Here is a 19,052-nt window from a genome sequence, read left to right on the forward strand (position 1 = left end):
CCAGGTGAGGGATACTGACAGATGAGGGGAACTGAGGCTCAGAAAGAGAAAGTAACCAGTCAGAGCTAATCACTCCATAGTTAATGGTATTTGGGTAGACTGGGTACCAGATCTTTTCTGTGAGACCAGTTTTTCTTTTTTTCCTTTGGCCATTGGGAGCACAGGGTCTTAACCACTGGACCGGCAGGGGAGATCTCTGACCAGGAAACTGGTGTTAGCTCTTTACCCTGTAGCTGCATATTGGTCTCCTCTAGCCAGATCCCCACTTTTTTTTTTTTTTTTTTTTTTGCGGTACGCAGGCCTCTCACTGTTGTGGCTTCTTCCGTTGTGGCGCACAGGCTCCGGACGTGCAGGCTCTGCGGCCATGGCTCACGGGCCCAGCCGCTCCGCGGCACGTGGGATCTTCCCGGACCGGGGCACGAACCTGTGTCCCCTGCATTGGCAGGTGGACTCTCAACCACTGCGCCACCAGGGAAGCCCAGATCCCCACTTTTGCTGCCTAGCTCTGGTTTGATTTGCATCACCGTCCCAAGTTCGTGGATGCCGCTGCTCCCTGACAATGTGAGGGTCCTCCGTCTCTCTGGCTGCACTTAAAGCCAGCCTTCCTGCCTCAACTACGCTAAGCTCTTGCTCTTGCCTTTTCTGGGCTGAACTACAGATCCCCACATCTAGGCAGCCTAGGGGCTGCCCTTTAAGTTCCCTGAACTGCTGCCCATTGCTTCATGGAGGGCTAATACAGCTAAATTTAGAAGGATCAAGGGATTATCTGATTTGAGGCGAAAAAGGGATTTCTTTTCCCCTGCCCACAAACTGAATTCTACCTGGAAGGCTCTGCCCCTGTCCAGGTGGGGCCTTTGCACCTGCCTTTCCTTGTCCACATGCAGTGTGGTAGCTCTGTTTCTTGACACGTAGATGGGATCTTGTATCTTGGCTGGGAGTGTCTTGTGTTCTGCCTTTCCCTTGTGGGTCAAAGCCCATTTGTTTCACCCTGGGAAATTCACTCAAACCAGCCTTATCGTTCAAATAAATGTACATTCCTCAAGAGCCCTGGCATGTCTTATCTCTCACTACTTACATGCCAGGTTAGTATTCTGGGGCCCCAGACTGTTTGATTAAGGCAAAGTGCCTAACTTGATGAAGACAATGTGCCTAAGACAATGAGCCTAATTGGTTAACTATTTCCCTTCCCAAGATGTAGATACCTGGCTGGGTTAGAATTCTGTTTTGAAAAGACTGGGCCCTACGGAAAGGGAGGGGCTGATCTTTGTGATGGACTAAGCATCTGGCTGACCAAGTGCCCCCTGAGGTTGGGGGACAGTTAATGAGGCTCAGAGAATAGGAAGCAACCAGTGAACCACGGTTAGAATCTGTGACAAGGACTGTCACTTCCGGGATGGCCCCACCTCCAGGCATTATATCCCAGCAACAAAGCTTTGACCTCAGAGGGGGCTCGCTTTCTTCCCCACCCTTTCCATTTGCTTTTCTTCCCATAGATAACCTGAAGGAACAAAGTCTGTCCATAGAACATCCCTTGCTCCCCACTAGTCATACGTGAGTAAGCAGAGTGTATAGTCCTCCAAAGGTCTGGCTTGAGTTGTCTATGAGAGGGGCCAGCTTCTGGCAGAAGGGCCCCCATACCTCCATGCGTGTTCACTGTGATACCTCCCCTTCTCTGGTTTGTCCCCACGTCTGAGACTTAGCTGGAAACCTGCTTTCCTGGAACGTTTGAGGGGGGTTAGGTTTCCAGGACAACTGCCATCCTCATTTTTTGCGGACCTGGCTTCCCTTTCTCCGGGGGGCTTCCCTCCAGGCATAGAGATACTAGAACTGGGGCTTGCTGAAGGATCCAGGTCTGTAGAGATAGACTTACCTGTGCTTCTACTTTGAGCCCTGAGAAGTGTCCTGAGTGGTTCTAGTTGCTCCCAACTCCCCAGCCCTGAATGTCCCCTCTTGGAGGTCAAAGTCAGGATGTATAGTGAAAAGAGCATGGGCTTTGGAGTCAGGTAGACCTGGGTTCAAATTCTGACTCCACCACTTTCTAACATCGTCTCCTAGCAGACTCTGAGTCTCCCCTTGGACTCAGGGTTCTGTCCCCCTCAGTTAGGGGAGGCCTTCTCTCTGCAGAGGGCTTTGTTTCCTGGTGCTGTTCCTTCATCCTGCTCTTAAAGCAGTCTCAGATCTAACCCTTCCTATGATATGTGCTTGTACAATGGTACAATGATAAGCACTTTTTTTTTTTGGTCGTGCTGCGCGGCTTGCAGGATCTTAGTTCCCCAACCAGGGATTGAACCTGGGCCCTCGGCAGTGAAAGCGCGGAGTCCTAAACACTGGACCAGCAGGGAATTCCCAAATAAGCACTTTTGAGCATTGTTTCACCTAATTCTCAAAATGGCAGTGTGAATTATGATTCTGATACCAATTACAATGTTTTTTACTACACCACCAAGCAGTGCTCTGACACCAGCTGGTGTCTTATAATTCAACCCAGTTCTGATATTATCTACCTGGAGATAGTGTCAGATCCCACAGATTAAGAGCTCAGTCCTACAAGACTGGCCCCTCCTCCCCACCCCCACTGCCCCAGATGCTGTCGTGAGTCCAGGTTGTCACTTGTGCTTCTGACCAGCCAGTTATAAATTGAAGGTTCCCACAGCCCCTACCTTTGGTTTGATTCATTTGCTAGAGCAGTTCCCAGAACTCAGAGAAACATTTTACTTACTAGTTGCTGGTTTATTATAAAAAGATATAACTTAGGAACAGCCAGGTGGAAGAGATGCATAGTGCAAGATACGTGGGTAGGGGTGCAGAGCTTCCATGTCTTCCCAAGTGAGACACTCTCCCCAAATCTTCATGCGTTAACCAACCTGTCAGCCCCTGTCCTTCTGAGGTTTTATGGAGGCTTCATTACATAGGCACAATTGATTAAATCATTGGCCATTAGTGATTGATCTCAATCTCCAGGCCCTCTCCCCTCCTCGCATCCTTGGAGGTCAGGGAGTGGGGCTGAAATTGACAACCCTCTAATTACTTGGTTGGTTCCTCTGACGAACGAGCTCCCATCTTTAGGTAACCTAGGGGTGGTCCAAAAGTCACCTCATTAACATAACAAAAGATACCTTTATGGCTCTCATCACTTAGGAAATTCCAAAGAGCTCTGTGCCAGGAACAGGACAAAGACTGAATGTATATTTCTTTCTTTTTTGTTTTTAAATCTTTATTGGAGTAGAGTTGCTTTACAATGTTGTGTTACTTTCTACTGTAAGGCAAAGTGAATTAGCTATACATATACATATATCTCCTCGTTTTTTGGATTTCCTTCCCATTTAGTCACCAGCATTGAGGGGAGTTCCCTGTGCTATACAGTAAGTTCTCATAAATTATCTATTTTATACCTAGTATCAATAGTGTATATATGTCAATCCCAATCTCCCAATTCATCCCACTACCCACCCCCCTTCCCCTTTGGTATCCATATGTTTGTTCTCTATGTCTGTGTCTCTATTTCTGCTTTGTAAATAAGATTGTCTATACCAGTTTTTTTCAGATTCTGCATATAGGCGTTGATATATGATACTTGTTTTTCTCTTTCTGACTTACTTCACTCTGAATGACAGTCTCTCGGTCCATCCACATCTCTACAAATGGCACTATTCCATTCCTTTTTATGGCTGAGAAATATTCCATTGTATATATGTGCCACATCTTCTTTATCCATTCCTCTGTCGATAGACATTTAGGTTGCTTCCATGTCCTGGCTATTGTAAATAATGCTGCAATGAACAATGGGGTGCATGTGTCTTTTTGAATTATGTTTTTTTCTGGGTATATACCCAGTAGTGGGATTGCTGGGTCACATGGTAGTTCTATTTTTAATTTTTTAAGGAACCTCCTTCCTGTTCTCCCTAGTGGCTGTATCAATTTACATTCCCACCAACAGTGCAAGAGGGTTCCCTTTTCTCCACACCCTCTCCAGCATTTATTGTTTGTAGATTTTTGTGGTGATGATGGCCATTCTGACTGGTGTGAGGTGATAACTCATTGTAGTTTTGATTTGCACTTCTCTAATAATTAGTGATGTTGTGCATCTTTTCATGTGTTTTTTGGCCATCTGTATGTCCTCTTTGGAGAAATGTCTGTTTAGGTCTTCCACCCACTTTTTGATTGGGTTGTTTTTTGATATTAAGCTGCATGAGCTGTTTGTATATTTTGGAGATTAATCCTTTGTCAGTTGCCTTGTTTGCAAATATTTTCTCCCCTTCTGAGGGTTGTGTTTTCGTCTTATTTATGGTTTCCTTTGCTGTGCAAATGCTTTTAAGTTTAACTAGGTCCCATTTGGTTATTTTTGTTTTTATTCTCATTACTCTAGGAGGTGGGTCAAAAAAGATCTCCCTGAGATTTATGTCAAAGAGTGTTCTGCCTATGTTTTCCTCTAAAAGTTTTATAGTGTCTAGCCTTATATTTAGGTCTTTAATCCATTTTGAGTTTATTTTCGTGTATAGGGTTACGGAGTGTTCTAATTTCATTCTTTTACATGTAGCTGTCCAGTTTTCCCAGTACCACTTATAGAAGAGGCTGTCTTTTCTCCATTGTATATTCTGGTCTCCTTTGTCATAGATTAGGTGACCACAGGTGCGTGGGTTTATCTCTGGGCTTTCAATCCTGCTCCATTGATCTATATCTCTGTTTTTGTGCCAGTACCATATTGTCTTGATTACTGTAGCCCTGTAGTATAGTCAGAAGTCAGGGAGTCTGATTCGTCCAGCTCCATTTTTTTCCCTCAAGTTTGCTTTTGCTTATTATGAATCACAATATCACAGAAGTTAACGTAATTATTCCCATTTTACAGGTGAGACTGAGAACTCACTAAGATAACTTGTGCAGAATCACACAACTTTTAAAGGGCAGGACCACTGGTACACAGATCTTCAAGGCTTGAAAGAAGGCAAAACAGCATAATGGAAAGAAACAAAGCTTTGGAGGCAGATACCCGAGCTCAGTTCCTGCCTCCGTTCTAGCTGTAGGGCTTGTGTAACTTCCCTAAGCTTTCTCAGCTTCACTTTCCTCTTCTGTCAACTGAAATTGTTCTGGAGAAGAGTTTTGAGAATGAAATGAATTGGTATATACAAACTCCTGTCACACAGCACCAAGAAGCATCAGATTTCACCCCCACCCCCTCCATCACCCCACCTTCTAGGCCCAGGCTCAGTCATCTTCCCGTGACATCATGATGTTCCCTGCCCAGGATGGGAAATCAGGCAGGAATACAAATAAGTATGACAGAAGAGAGAAAGCAGTAAGTACTCTACAAGCAGACAAGCTTTGCGAGGATGACCAAGCAGGACTTCATGGAGACAGTGGTATTACATCTGGACCCGAAATGTTTTGTCAGATTTCAAGAGATGGAAAAAAGATGGGAGGATCCCAAGATTCCACATCTGGTAACTAGATAGGGCACAGGGTGGAGTGATGGATGTGTAAGTATTCTGCAGATGAAAGGGCGGCACGGTGTGTGAAATGGTGTTATTTAGGCCGTGCCTATGCACTAGGTTCTAGGTTAGCCCTGGGCCACTGTACTTGAGCTCATACTCCAGGCTGAGAGGCTGGACTGATCCCTCCCCCACTGAGCTCCCCACTTCCATCTGATGGTCAGCAGGAGCCCAGGCCTTAGCTGGAGGGGCTGACAGTGGGGCAGCCTCAACAAGGCGGTCTCTCCTTCAGAAGGGATAGTGGGGCTGGGGGCTGGGGAATGCTGCAAGGGCAATGGGCAACCTTATTTCCACCCCCTGGAAAGCTGGCATGAGAGAAAAAGGTCCAATATCTTGCTTTCCACAACTCCGACCAGCTGGGATTCTATTTTTAACCAGTGCTGTCTTAGTTGACAGCTTGGAACGCCTTCTCCACCCTTTTCTTCCTTTCTCCTGCCTCTTGCAGCCCAGAGCCCTGTAGAAAGGATGGATGGGAGCAGCTCAGCATTGGTAAAGAGAAGACCACTCTCCCTTCTCACTACCCTTCACTCCATCCAGCCTTTGTCCAGCATAGTGGGTGGATTTTAAAGATATTATTGGCTGAGAAGCTAATGAGGCTTAAATTTCAGGACTCCTCATTCCACAGGTCTCTTCCAAAGGCCCTGGTCAGTGTCCTAGCAATTTTGTATCTTTAATTTCATTTTTTTTTCTTATAAAAGGGCACCCAGTTTTATAAGCTCCAGGCCCCACAGAACTTGGCTCTGCGCCTTGATGGGTACGGCGTCTCTCGCACCTCCAGCTCAGTGCCTACTTCAATAGGGTTATTTCTGTCTTGGCCCAATTTATTGTATTACCTTGAGCAGCTTTCTTTCTTGTTCTGGGTCTCAGTTTCCCCAACTGTTACAAGATGAAGTGTCAAGGAGCCCTCTCCCAGCATACCATGCCTCTGTTTATTTATGTATGTCCCCTTGGTGAGGTCATCTGTTCTTCCTGTTTGTCATTATGTGTGTGGAGGGGTGGTATTGCTGTCTCTGTCCCTCTCTGGGGCTGGATCAGTCTTATAGTCAAGAGGGAGGCTGGGCTCTGGGACTCCTATTCAGGTCCAGGCCCCTGTCTCCCTACGCTACCTCTCCTCCTTGCTGCTGGCCAGTAAGGGTGTTTCCATGGGGAAGAGTGCATTAAAAAGTCCCTACTCTTTAATTAATTCTGTATACCTGTCATGTTCTGACCCATGGTGTTTCAAATACACATTGAATAAACTGAGTCTTATCATACACTGCTTCCTCTTTTCATTAAAATTTTAATAAGCATCTATTAACACAGCACCTTAACAATGGTACCACTTTAGGACAATGTGCTCAGGAATCATTATGTGTCATGGATGTCCCACCTCCCAGCCCCACCTCCATTCCCAGCTATTGCATACGACTGTGGTGTGAGGCGGGTCCAGGTTGACCACTCGGAGAGAATTTACACAGCCTCATCTAGACTCAGACCACGGGCTTTTTGGCAGGGGGTCATGCACAGGAGTGAACAGCAGGGGGAGGGACCTGACGGAGAGGACTCTACAAAATCCTGTGCCTCCAGGCGTGCCCCAAAAAAGTCCAAAAAGGAAATTAAGGGGGAAGCCAAGTCATTTATTATTTCTTGAAAAAGTTGGGTAAGGGAGGAGGGGAAGGCCTATAGTATTTAACTGGAAAGGAATGAGAGGACTTTTCAGTGCAAAACAGCTTGTTGGTCTGGGAAGTGTGAGATTAGACAGGTTGGTGTTTGCAGCACTGATTGGGGAAGGGCACGGTGAGGTCAAACTGGGGACAGCCTGGAGCATCTCAGGAGTCATTCCTGTGCCAGGCTCCAGAGCCCTAAAAGATTCAATGCCATTACTATATGTGTAAGAGGCAAGTCAGCCCCTGTCAGAGTTTCCACAGTGTAGAGATAGTCCACAGCTAGGGACGCTGTGTCTGTATGTCCAAGGTCAGTGCCATGTCTCTGTGTGCCAGGCTCAGTCCCACATCAAGTGCCTTCTTTCCTGTGTGGGGTAAGCCACCTTTTCCTGTGCGTTGGGGTTAGTCAGTCTCTTGTGTCCGTTGGTCTGCGTCTCTTGTGTGTCTGGATGGGGCCAGTCCGTCTGTCCCGCCTCAGCTCCCACTCCCGCTCCACCCCTCAGCCAGGTCCCAGCGTGCTGATGGTGGTGTAGCTCAGTCTGGACAGTGAGGCGATGGAGGGGGTGGGAGGATCCTCGTCCGGTAGAGGTCTGGGGCGAGCTCGCGGAGGCCGAGGACAGCAGCGGGCGCAGGTGTCGAGGCAGGCCTGGCGAAAGCGACGGTGCATGAAGCAGTAGACCAGGGGGTTGACACAGGCAGAGGCGTAGCTTAGCAAGTGGATGAAGGAGATGGGCGCACCCGAAAGGGCGCGATGTGCACCGGGGCCGTCGAAGGCGCGCCACGTGTTGGCGCTGTACACTGGCAACCAACACAGGAAAAAAAGCACAACGATCACCAGTAACATCCGCACCACGCGCTTCTTAGCTAACAGCTTGGCTTGGGCCGGCCGGGTGCAGGATCCTGACCCAGGCGTGGGTCCGGTCAGCGCGGACAGCTCCAGTACAGGCCGGGAGCGCGGAAGCTGCACGTAACAGCCATCGCCGTCCTCGCCAGCCAGCCGGGTCTCCGACCCGCAACGCCCATTCGGGTGGGCAGGACCTGAGCACAGACGGTGGGCGGTCAGAACCGAAGGCTGAATTCTCCAAATCCCCAGCGGTCTCCCCCCAACCCCCCCATTTCCAGTCTCTCTTCCTACTCACACACCTTTCCACCCCACCCACTTTATGTCCCGCCTCTTCCCAAAGTCCCGCCCCTCCTGGATTTCACCCACCTCGTCCGGTCCCACCGGGCAGTCCTCCTTGACTTCCGACCCGGCTCTGGCTCTCGCTGTCACTGTCACCGTCAAAGCGAAGCCCTAAGTAGAGCTCGCGGGAGATAAGCCCGTAGGCCACCGCCATAACCACCCCCGGCACGAAAAACAAGAGCAGAAGCAGCAGTACCGACCTAGAGACAGAGCACAGACCAATCGCGCGGGTCTCTGTCCAGCTATAATCACAGATGGAGGAAGACGCAAGGGTTGATGTTTCTAGGGCTGGTGACCAGGCCCCAGAGGTAGAAGTAGGATTTGGGTATGCGGCCGGGAAGGGTTAGAGAACTGGGGAGAAGCCCCGAATGGGAATCCCAGGGTGGTGGGAAAGGCAATTGTAGTGATAATTGTTAGAGCAGCTGGAGGGAGATTCTGGGTAATGCTCGTGAGTATCTGATGGCGATGGAGAAGGGAATTCCCAGGAATGGGTTATAGGGACCCTCACCAGGTTTGGCGAACTCGCGCACTGGGCCACCGATGCATGCATTGCAGCACACGAGGTCCCGCTGGCTGCACGGCAGTGTACACCGGGTAGGGCACCATGAGCAGTCCGGACAGCATCCACGTGGCTACGATCACTCGAGCCGCGTGTGAGCGCGTCTGCCACACACGCGCCTGCAGTGGTCGGCAGATGGCGCTGTACCGCTCCAGGGCGATGGCCACGAGGCTTAGCGTGGACACGCTCACAGACACGCCTAGCAAGGGAAGAGGAAGGGGTCACCTAGGAAACTTGTACTACACACTCACCAGTGTGACTTCCATACCCGCTGACGGAGAAAGACCCCCTACATCCGGCAAGGACTTTAGAAGAGGAGAGGGGCAAGGGAGGCCGGTCGGTTGTTCACCTACCCATGAAGTAGGAAACCGCCTTGCAGACGACTGTGCCAAAGATAAATGTGCCCATGAGATTGGGCAGGAGGGTGAAGGGCATGCAAGCCACGGCCAGAAGGAGGTCGCTGACTGCCAGGGAGAGCAGGAAGGCGTTGGTGACGGTCCTCAGACGGCGGCTGAGTCCCAGGACCACGATGATGAGCACATTTCCTCCGACGCTCATCAGAAAGATCACAGCGTAGAGGGTGACCCTAATGGCCAGCTCCAATTCTGGGTAGGAAAAAGGGGAGGTGGCAGTGGGAGTCCTGGCCCCCACTCAGCCCGGCTCTCCAATTTCACTTATCCCCAGTCCTCAAACCCCCACTACCCAGCCAGATCCCCTGCTTTCCAAATCCCTGCCCCCGCCCCCAACCCCGACGACCCACTCAGCAAATGGTGAACTTGAATCCTTTACCCTCTAACCCCTAGAGGCCTAGTTAAAGTGGCCTAACTCTACTCTTCCTTAAGAAAGCCTGTCCCTTCTCAAGCTTTGTTCCAAATCCTTCCTTCTCTTTGCAGCCAAACTTCTCGAAAAGATTATTTCCATCTTTTCATTCACCCCTCAATCTGTTACAACCCAGTGACCTGTTCCCCCATTACTGTTTGCACACTTCTCAAGGTTACTGAGCTTTAACTGCTAAATCCAAAGGTCTCTTCTCAGCTTATTCTACCTGACCTCCCGGCAGCATTCGACCCAGTTGACCACTCACTATCTTTTGAAACGCAGGTCCGAGCATGTCTTTATTGTCTTAAAAAAACAACAACAACAAAACAAACAAACAAAAAGACCCTTCAGCTACTCTCACCTGTCTGCAACCCTTTAGCTTGTCATCCAGATTCTCCCAGAACTGCCCTTTTCCTCCTCCCACTTCCTCCCTGCAATGCACCCAACTTAAGGCACCGGATGACTCAGTTTCTAGAAGGCAACGTGTGTACTCATGATTCTCTCCTTTGCTCATGTCGATTTCTCAGCCTAAAATGCTCTTTCACTGCCCCCCCCCGACTATTAATACCTCCCCCCGATTAATGACTTTCAATAACAAACTTGTTTTCTGTTATCTGGTAAATTTCTATTCACCATTGTCTTTCAAGACTCAGACAGACTGCCCCCTCCTCTGTTAGGCCTTTCTGGACACCTTATTTGGAGCTAATCTCCCCTTCTTCTGACCATGCATGTTCCCTTCACATCTGTTAGGACCGTTTTTACTTTCCACCTTATATTTTAATTATCTATAAACATTCATTCTCACTCCACAAGCATTTACAGAGGACTCCCTTTATACCAGGCCCTGGGGACAGAGGACATGGCAAATGCCCTGTGAGCTCTCATCTGAGAGCTCACAGTCTAGAGGGAAACTCAGATGTATAAACAGATAATTGTCACATGGTGTGGTAAGGAGCGAGGTTGAGGAATACACAGAGTGCTCTGGGAGCTCACGGGAGGGACATGTAGTGTTGCTGGGCTAGACAAAGGGCTGACCCCATTCATTTTTGTCATTGCCTATTGGGAGAAGGATTCATCATTGGGCTTCCATATCATAGCCAAGCAAACCCAGACAAAATTGAATAGAATTAAATTAAACTGGACCCAGTCACCCATGGCCTCAGCATGAGGGAGACTGAAGCTTGGAGGGAGAGAGGGCAGGGACAGAGCCTGCCAAGTTGGGGGAAGGGAAGGGCCCAGAGCTGCAGGGCCCTTTTTCATAGCCCCATACCTTGGCTGACTTTGGCCAGAGCTCCCAAATTAAACTGTTTTCTCATAACAATAGTTTGTGCTTATTCAGAAGTTGTTGTAGACTTAGAGTAAGTGCTACTTACAAGAGATCCCCTAACTGAACTCAGCAGTGATACTACTTGTTCAGAGCACCCAGTAAGTTAGGAGCCGATTCAGAATAGAAGCCAGTCTCTAGATCCCTAAAATGCTTTGCCTTCGATCGCTTCCTCCCTTCTCTGTCATTCATGATGCTGTCCCCCTCTATACTCTACCATGGCATTTCTCACGGTATTATTCTGTACATTTTCTATCTCCACCACTAGACTATGAGCTCTTGAGCACAAGGGCGATGCCCACCATGTTCTCCAGCATGTCCCTAGCATTTGGCATAACGTCCCCTGCACAGGAGCTGTTAACACCTGCTTGCGGATGAATCTTAAACGGATCTCTGTTACTCCCCACATAAATGCACCTGCTCTGTCCCTCCTCACCCATCTTTCACCTCTGTGCTTCTAAGGCTCCAGCATGCGCTCTCCTTGCTGCCTCTGTCTCTTTAGAGACCCATGTTGGAGGATTTTGTTGGTGGAGGGGAGGGGGCAAATGACAGGCTGTGATTTTGGATGTGTTACTTTTACTATTATATACAAACCACCTGTGTCTCATTGAGAAGCTGGGCCCCTCTCTGCAGGGAAGGCTTATGGACGGTTTATGTGTGACAATTTGAGGTGTATGTGTGTGTGTGTAGGGGGAAATAAAGAACTTTGGGAGGGGGATCTCCGTCAGAGGTCCTTAAGGGACCCAGAAGAATAGAGCAGGTGGTCTATCTTGTGCTCTATGTCTCCTCCCCGTCTATTGCCCCTCTCCGCCTCTCTCCCCCTACCCTCAATCTCTCTAGTTCTATCTTCTCTAACACTTCCTCCTCTGTCCTCTGAATGTTTCTCTTCAACTAGTTTTTTTTTTTGGCCGTGCCACGGGGCTTGAAGGATCTCAGTTCCCAACCAGGGATCGAACCCGGGCCCTGGCAGTGATGGCGCTGAGTCCTAACCACTGGACCACCGGGGAAGTCCCTCTCTTCAACTAGTTCTTGATTCAACAACCATACCTCAAGTTTGTACGGCACTCTAAACTGTGAAAAGCACATTTCTCATTCATTCATCTGGCTAATGGATCTCGTGTGTATCCTTGAACTTGGCTAATTGTGGTGTAGCTGAAAGATGGGGCTAGGCCCTCTATTATGAAGTTCCCAATCTGTGTGGGGACCTCTGAAAACTAGAGGACAAAGTCCCAGTAAAAATGACCAGCAACTGTACAATGCTTTGCTGTCTAACTGGGCACTTCCAGCTGTTACTTTATTTCCAGCCATCACCATCTCTCTAAGTCTTTGCTGTTGAACAGTTAGGAGATGTGAAAAGGCTAAGTAAAAGCAATCTTAGAGCTAGGGATCTTGGAAAAGGCAGGGAAGGATAAAGAGTTGGCGCACAGGGGACTTTTAGGGCAGTGAAACTATTCTATATGGTACTGTAATGGTACCTAAATGTCATTATACATTTCTGAAAACCCATAGAACATACAACACAAAGAGTGAACCCTAATGTAAACTATGGAATTTAGTTAATAATGTATCCATATTGGCTCATCAATTGTAACAAATGTACTACACTAATGCAGGATGTTAAGAACAGGGGAAACTCTGTGTGTGTGTGTGTGTGTGTATGCATCCGTGTATGTTTGTGTGGTGGCATATGAATGACCACAGTGGCTTCAGGGGTGGCAGAATGGGACATGCACCTCCTGGGGTACAGCCACGAGTGCCTTGACAGTCTATCTGTGGGCATCCTTCTGCTGGGGATGAGAGGAGAGCAGAAATCAGACCAGGGGACTCAGAAGACTGGGACAGTTCAGTTCTGCTTCTGGGGTCTAGAGGATCTGCATGTGTTCTGTCCAGATGATGGCAGAGAAGTGTGGGTACAAAAATCCAGATGACGCGACATGAAACCAAAACAGGCTTTTCTAAGAAAGGGTTCCACAGAACACTGAAGCCGCTGATGCTTCAAATCCTGCCACTCACTGGTGTGTTGGATCTGGTCACCCATCCCTCAGGCATCAAAGTAGTACCCACGCCTCTGTGGTGAGCATGGATAGCATCTAGCTGATTGTGGGTAACAGCTGGGTGATGGGGACATCCGCATGTTAATGGATTCTAACGGAGGGGGCAGAAATAATATGCAGGGTGTGTATGTAGGTAAGATCAGAGTGAGCATTGGGTAATACTTTAGTCTTGGAGATGATATCTGGGTGGGTGAGAGTAACACATATTTCTGTAGGCAGTATCTGGAGAAGGGTAACAGCTACGTGTCTATAGGTAGCATCTGATTGAGTGTGGGCTGCCTGTAAGTTTAGGTAATATCTGAGTAAGTATTATACCATTTGAATGAGCCAGGGTCTGCAGATAACATCTCAGTTTGTAAGTAACATCTTCAGGAAGCGTGGGTTACATTCAGAGGTCTGTATGTGAATAGGGGAATAACCAGCTGACGGTGATCATAGCTGACTGAGCAGAAGTAGTATGCAAGTATATGTGGGCAATATTTAAGTGAGTGTGAATATGAGATATTAACAGATTAAGATGTTAATCTTATTGAGTAAAATAACTGAGCGCCTGAGTGAACATAGGTAGTATTTGAGTCTTTGCGGGTAATATCTGAATATGTAAGAGTAATATCTATGACTTTATGGGTAATACCTGGAGAAGGGTTACTTAAGTGAGCATGGATAATATTTGATTGTACGTGGATAATAATAAAACAAAAGCGAGTGTGTTTGATGGGTGAGTAATATCTGAATGACAGCGGGCGATATTAAAGTGAGTGTGGGTGACATCTGCTTTTCTGTGGGTAGCATCTGAGTGAACATGGGTAACGTTCAAGTCTATGTGGATTATATCAGAATAATGTGAGTAACATCCATATTTCTATCGGTAACACTGGAGTGAGCCTGGGTAAGATGTGTCTGTCGGGGTAACAGCTGAGTGAGTGTGGCTAACAGAGTCTCTGTGGGTAGCTTCTGACTGCCAGGTGTCACATCCAAATGTGTGTGGGCAGCAATGTCTAGATGACATGTGCTCTGAATCACTTCACATTCTGCTTTCTCAAGGTCCCTTACTCTATTAGCTAGCCCTGCTATCTTCTGCACTTCAACCTTTCTCTCTCGGCCCACTCCCCAAAAACATTTTTAAAATGGTCTTATCTCTACAACACATACACACTCAAAAGACAAACTGTGCATGAGTGAGCGTGCGCACTCACACACACACACACGCACACGCACACACAACCTTCCTCAACCCCATGTTATCCTCCTCAGCCCCATGTTATTTCTAGCACTATTCTGTTTTCTCTTTGTCTCTCTCTCTCTCCCTACCAAACTTCTGGAAAGTTTTATCTGCACACCTTAGTTCACTTCTTATAACCCCTCCCCCATGGCCCAAACTTCTACCAACTGTAGCCACCCCCTAACACCCACAGCTCCTCCTAATACTTCCTTGTTATTGAATCGGAAGGATGCTGTTATGACCTTATCTGACTTATATGGGCAGCATTTGACATCACTTCTCCCACTCTGCTTGAAACTTTCTTTTTTCCTTGCCTTCTTGTCTCTCTGATGGTCTCATCTAGATCTACCTCATGGACTCTCCTTCCTCTGCTTGGCTTTTAAAAATTGGTCTTCCCATGCAGATGGCCAAGAGACACATGAAAAGATGCTCAACATCACTAATTATTAGAGAAATGCAAATCAAAACTACAATGAGGTATCACCTCACACCTGTTAGAATGGGCATCATCAGAGAATCTACAAACAACAAATGCTGGAGAGGGTGTGGAGAAAAGGGAACCCTCTTGCGCTGTTGGTGGGAATGTAAATTAATACAGCCACTATGGAGAACAGTATAGAGGTTCCTTAAAAAACTAAAAATAGAACTAACCATATGACCCAGCAATCCCACTCCTGGGCATATACCCAGAGAAAACCATAATTCAAAAAGACACATGCACCCCAATGTTCATAGCAGCACTATTTACAATAGTCAGGACATGGAAGCAACCTAAATGCCCATCGACAGATGAATGGATAAAGAAGATGTGGTACATATATACAATGGAATATTACTCAGCCATAAAAAGGAACAAAATTGGGTCATTTGTAGAGACGTGGGTGGACCTAGAGACTGTCATACAGAGTGAAGTAAGTCAGAAAGAGAAAAACAAGTATCATATATCAACGTGGAATCTAGAAAAATGGTACAGATGAACCAGTTTGCAAGGCAGAAATAGAGACACAGATGTAGACAACAAATGTATGGACATGAAAGGGGGAAAGCGGGGCTGGGTGGTGGTGGGATAAGCTGGGAGATTGGGATTGACATATATATGCTAATATGTATAACTAATAAGATAACTAATAAGAACCTGCTGTATAAAAATAAATAGATAAATAATTTTTTAAAAAAAATTGGTTTTCCTCAGGGTCCTGTCCCAGGACCTCTTTTTTTTTTTTCCCCATCTGACACAATCTCGGTATGATTTAATCTATTCTCATGGCTTCCGTTACCACCTCTAGACAAACACCTTTCAAGTTTGTATTTCTAGCTCATACCTCTCCCCTATGTTCCAGACCCTTGGATTCAACAGCTGACTGGGTAACTCCACCTGGATATTTTACCAGCATTTAAACTCAGTGGGTTCCAAACTGAATGTATAATCTCCTTCAAACCTGTTTCTGTTCCTTTGTTATCCTCATTATACAGCACCAACATCCATCCAATTGTCTAAGCCAGAAACCTAGATGTCATCCCTTGACCTCTTCCTCCCTCTCCATTTCTAATAAATCATCACGTTCTGTTGATTTCACTTCCAGAAGTGCCTGTGAAATCCACCCAATTCTCTCCATCCCCATTGCCAGTAGCTTAGTCTACGCCAGCATCATCTTTCATCAGGACCAATGTAATATAATAGCCTTCTAAAGGATGCTCCTCTCTCCATTGGATTGTCCTCCAATCCACCCTCTTTAATGCAGAACTAATCCTGGCAGTACTACTGAACTTTTCAGTAATTCCCATTGCCCTCAGGATGAAATCCATACTCCTTAGACAAGGTCCATAAGGCTCTCTGGAAACGCTTTAGGCTGGTCTTCATCTTGAGTGTTCATTATTCCTCTCTTATGGTACATGTCTCAGGCACACAGAAACTATGACACACTGAACAAAAGGGCCATGGACTTAAACTCTGGCTGTTTACACATACTGGTCCTCTGCTCGAGATGCTTTTTGCTTTTTCTGCCCCTTCACTTGGCTGGCTTTCCCTCAGCTTTTTAATTTTTATTTCAATTTAGCCTTCACCTCCTCAGGAAGCCAACTCTGATTCCTAAGCCTAGGCTAGGCTAGATAGAGGTGCTCCTCTTCTGTGTTCCCACATCCCTCTCAAGGCACTTCCCACTCTGTACGGCAATTCTCTGCTTGCTCGTCCTTCTCCCCCACTGAACCGTGAGCTCCATGAAGTAGGAGCTGTGTCAGTTTTGTTCTACTCCTGTCCTTAGTGCTTAGCACAATCTCTGGCTCCATAAATATTTGTTGAGTGAAAGAATCTGGGTGTAACAATGAGAGAGTGCGTGACAACTGGTCTGAGAATGCATGCAATATTTTATGGGGGTAAATAAATACTTGAATTGCAATGTATTCCCATTTTCCCTTCTAAAGCTTGGAATAATTTCCTTCTGCTTAACACTGTTCCCTCTCCTGGAATCCCACTTCTTCCTTTTCTGCCTACTGAACTCCAACTTCAAGGTTCCCTCTGTGAAGTTTTCAGACCCCATCTCCTTCGGGTGCCCAGAGTTTGGTCCCTCTTGTGGGAATTCCAATGCTGACTGTGATTTTCCCATTGGTTTTTGTCTCCCGTTTGCACTGGAGATGACAGTCCAGACTGGGTCTAGTTCAGCCCTGTGCACCTAGCCCAGAGACTATAATAGCAGGTGTCCAGTAACCATCTAAGGAAAGAAAAGGTATAGGAAGGGGAAAAATAAGGCTTGAGCTGGGTCGTTGAGAAAATGTGGATGTTGGCTGATGGGAGGAATAAAAGTCACTGTGGGGACTGGGTGAGTGGAAGCAGTCTGGTGGTGAGGGGGAGAAGGTGGCACAAAGGGGTGGGATGATGAATGCGGCAGCCAGGCTCTAGGAGGCTGAAACCTAAGGAGAGGCAGGTTGGAGAGGGGCTTGGAAGGGACCTGGAGACATTACTTGGAGACAGCAAAAGAGGGAGGGTAAAGACCCTTGAGAAAAACTCCAACTTGGGAGGCAAGGGGATCTGAGGAAATGGAGACAGGCAGCTCTAGAGAGCAGCCCCTCAGTCCAATGTCCAGCCTAATTCAGGTTAGAGGACCTCTTTTGGGAAGGCAGGGGGTTGGGTGGGGGACACAGGAAATTATAACGCTAACTTCCCATTCGGGTCTTCCGAGTGCCCCTTCCCCAACCAGGCCCCTACTTTCCCCCAATCTTGCCTTCCTTCCTTTCTTTCCTTCTCCACTGTGGCTCCGTGAACTGGCTGCAAAAGGAAAGGAGAGACCTGGGAGGATTGGCCAGAGGAGGTCCCTGTCTTCCCACCGTCTCTGTCTAGGAGGCGGCTGTGTGTTGGGGGTGACCAGGAGCTCTGGGGGTGGTCAGGGGACCAGGGTGTGAAGGTGCTCTGACCTGGTAGTGTGAAGCTGCAATGGAGTCTTATGAGCTGTGGGGGACACATGCGTCGGGGGAGCTGTTTGGGGACAGACGGAGTACTATGAAGGGACAGCGTGGGCGTTTGGGGAAGCAGTGGGGGCCTCTGTGAGTGTTGCGGGGTGCAGTGAGAAGGAGCTCGTGGACGGGGCTCAGGGAGGCACCCACCTCGTGTCCCGGCTCCGCGGATGCGCGGGGGCTCACAGCTGAGGTTGCCGGTGCCGCTGCCGTTGAGGAGGGGGCCCCCCGGGCGGCACAGGGAAGCCGCCGGCCCGGGTCCGTATCCCGGCACGCTCCGGTTCGGCTTGAGCAGCTCCATGGCCCCGGCCCATCCGCCGCCCCCTGCGATCGGCCGGGCCGGCTCCCCGCAGCGTCTCCACCTGCTCCAGCGGAGATTCCGGCTGAGGCTCCCGCCCCGCCTGGTTCCCGCCCCCAGCCCCGGCCCCCGCCCCTCCGCTCCTCCTCTCCTCGCCCCGCCTCGGCTCGCCTCCCTCCCAGGCTCGGGTCCGCCTCGGTCCTGCCAGGTGACTCTCCGCCCCCCTCTCCTGCTCCGGACTTACTCGTCCTCCCACCCCCGACCCCCACGACTGTCCTCGCCCCCTCCCTAGATCTCTCCGGTCTTCTCTTAGAGATTTCCTTCCCGCCCACTCCCCTTCGCCAGCGTCCCGGTTCCGGAGAATTCTCGGGAGCCTCCGTGTGTGTGTGTGTGTGTGTGTGTGTGTGTGTGTGTGTGTGTGTGTGTGTGTGTGTGTGTGTGTGTGTGTGTGTGTGTGTGTGTGTGTGTGTGTGTGTGTGTGTGTGTGTGTGTTGGCGAGGGTTGGGGAGAGGTTAGGAGTGTGTGTGTGTGTGTGTGTGTGTGTGTGTGTGTTGGCGAGGGTTGGGGAGAGGTTAGGAGTGTGTGTGTGTGTGTGTGTGTGTGTTGGCGAGGGTTGGGGAGAGGTTAGGAGTGTGTGTGTGTGTGTGTGTGTGTGTTGGCGAGGGTTGGGGAGAGGTTAGGAGTGTGTGTGTGTGTGTGTGTGTGTGTGTTGGCGAGGGTTGGGGAGAGGTTAGGTAGGAGTGGATGGAGAGGTTGGGCAAGGAGGGAGCGTAAGAGGGAGAGCCCGGCTGCCGCGGGGTCTAGCATCTTTCCCTGGTGGGTCGGGGAACGTGGAGACGGGGCCGCATGCTGGGATCCCTGGCTGCAGCACAGATGCCTTAGCCCGCGCGGAGCGCCACGGGTTCCCTACTTTGCCGCAGTGTCCGCAGTGACCGCGACACCATCGCTGGTAGTTCCCTGCAGCTCCTCGCCTCGGTGCTGGGGTAGCTCCCGCATCCTCACCTCTTACCTCAGGCC

General features: G+C 48.8%; 1 protein-coding gene across 3 annotated transcripts; it reads right to left on the reverse strand.

The window, feature by feature from the left end:
* Positions 1 to 6,910: 6,910 nt before the first annotated feature.
* CCKBR (cholecystokinin B receptor) lies at positions 6,911 to 18,038 on the reverse strand (the record flags this gene model as incomplete). Of its 3 annotated transcripts, none has more annotated exons than XM_079929306.1 (5): positions 6,911 to 8,167; positions 8,355 to 8,512; positions 8,821 to 9,070; positions 9,225 to 9,476; positions 17,888 to 18,038. In XM_079929306.1, the coding sequence occupies 5 exons, from the start codon at positions 18,036 to 18,038 to the stop codon at positions 7,629 to 7,631; spliced, it is 1,350 nt and encodes a 449-aa protein (XP_079785432.1). In that variant the 3' UTR covers positions 6,911 to 7,628. The 3 variants fall into 3 exon arrangements, with proteins under 3 accessions (XP_079785432.1, XP_079785431.1, XP_079785433.1); XM_079929305.1 differs by having other exon boundaries at positions 8,340 to 8,512; XM_079929307.1 differs by lacking the exon at positions 9,225 to 9,476.
* Between the last annotated feature and the right edge of the window lie 1,014 nt (positions 18,039 to 19,052).

The sequence above is a fragment of the Stenella coeruleoalba genome (assembly GCF_951394435.1).
Source record: "Stenella coeruleoalba genome assembly, chromosome: 8".
NCBI classification, from domain to species: Eukaryota; Metazoa; Chordata; class Mammalia; order Artiodactyla; family Delphinidae; genus Stenella; species Stenella coeruleoalba.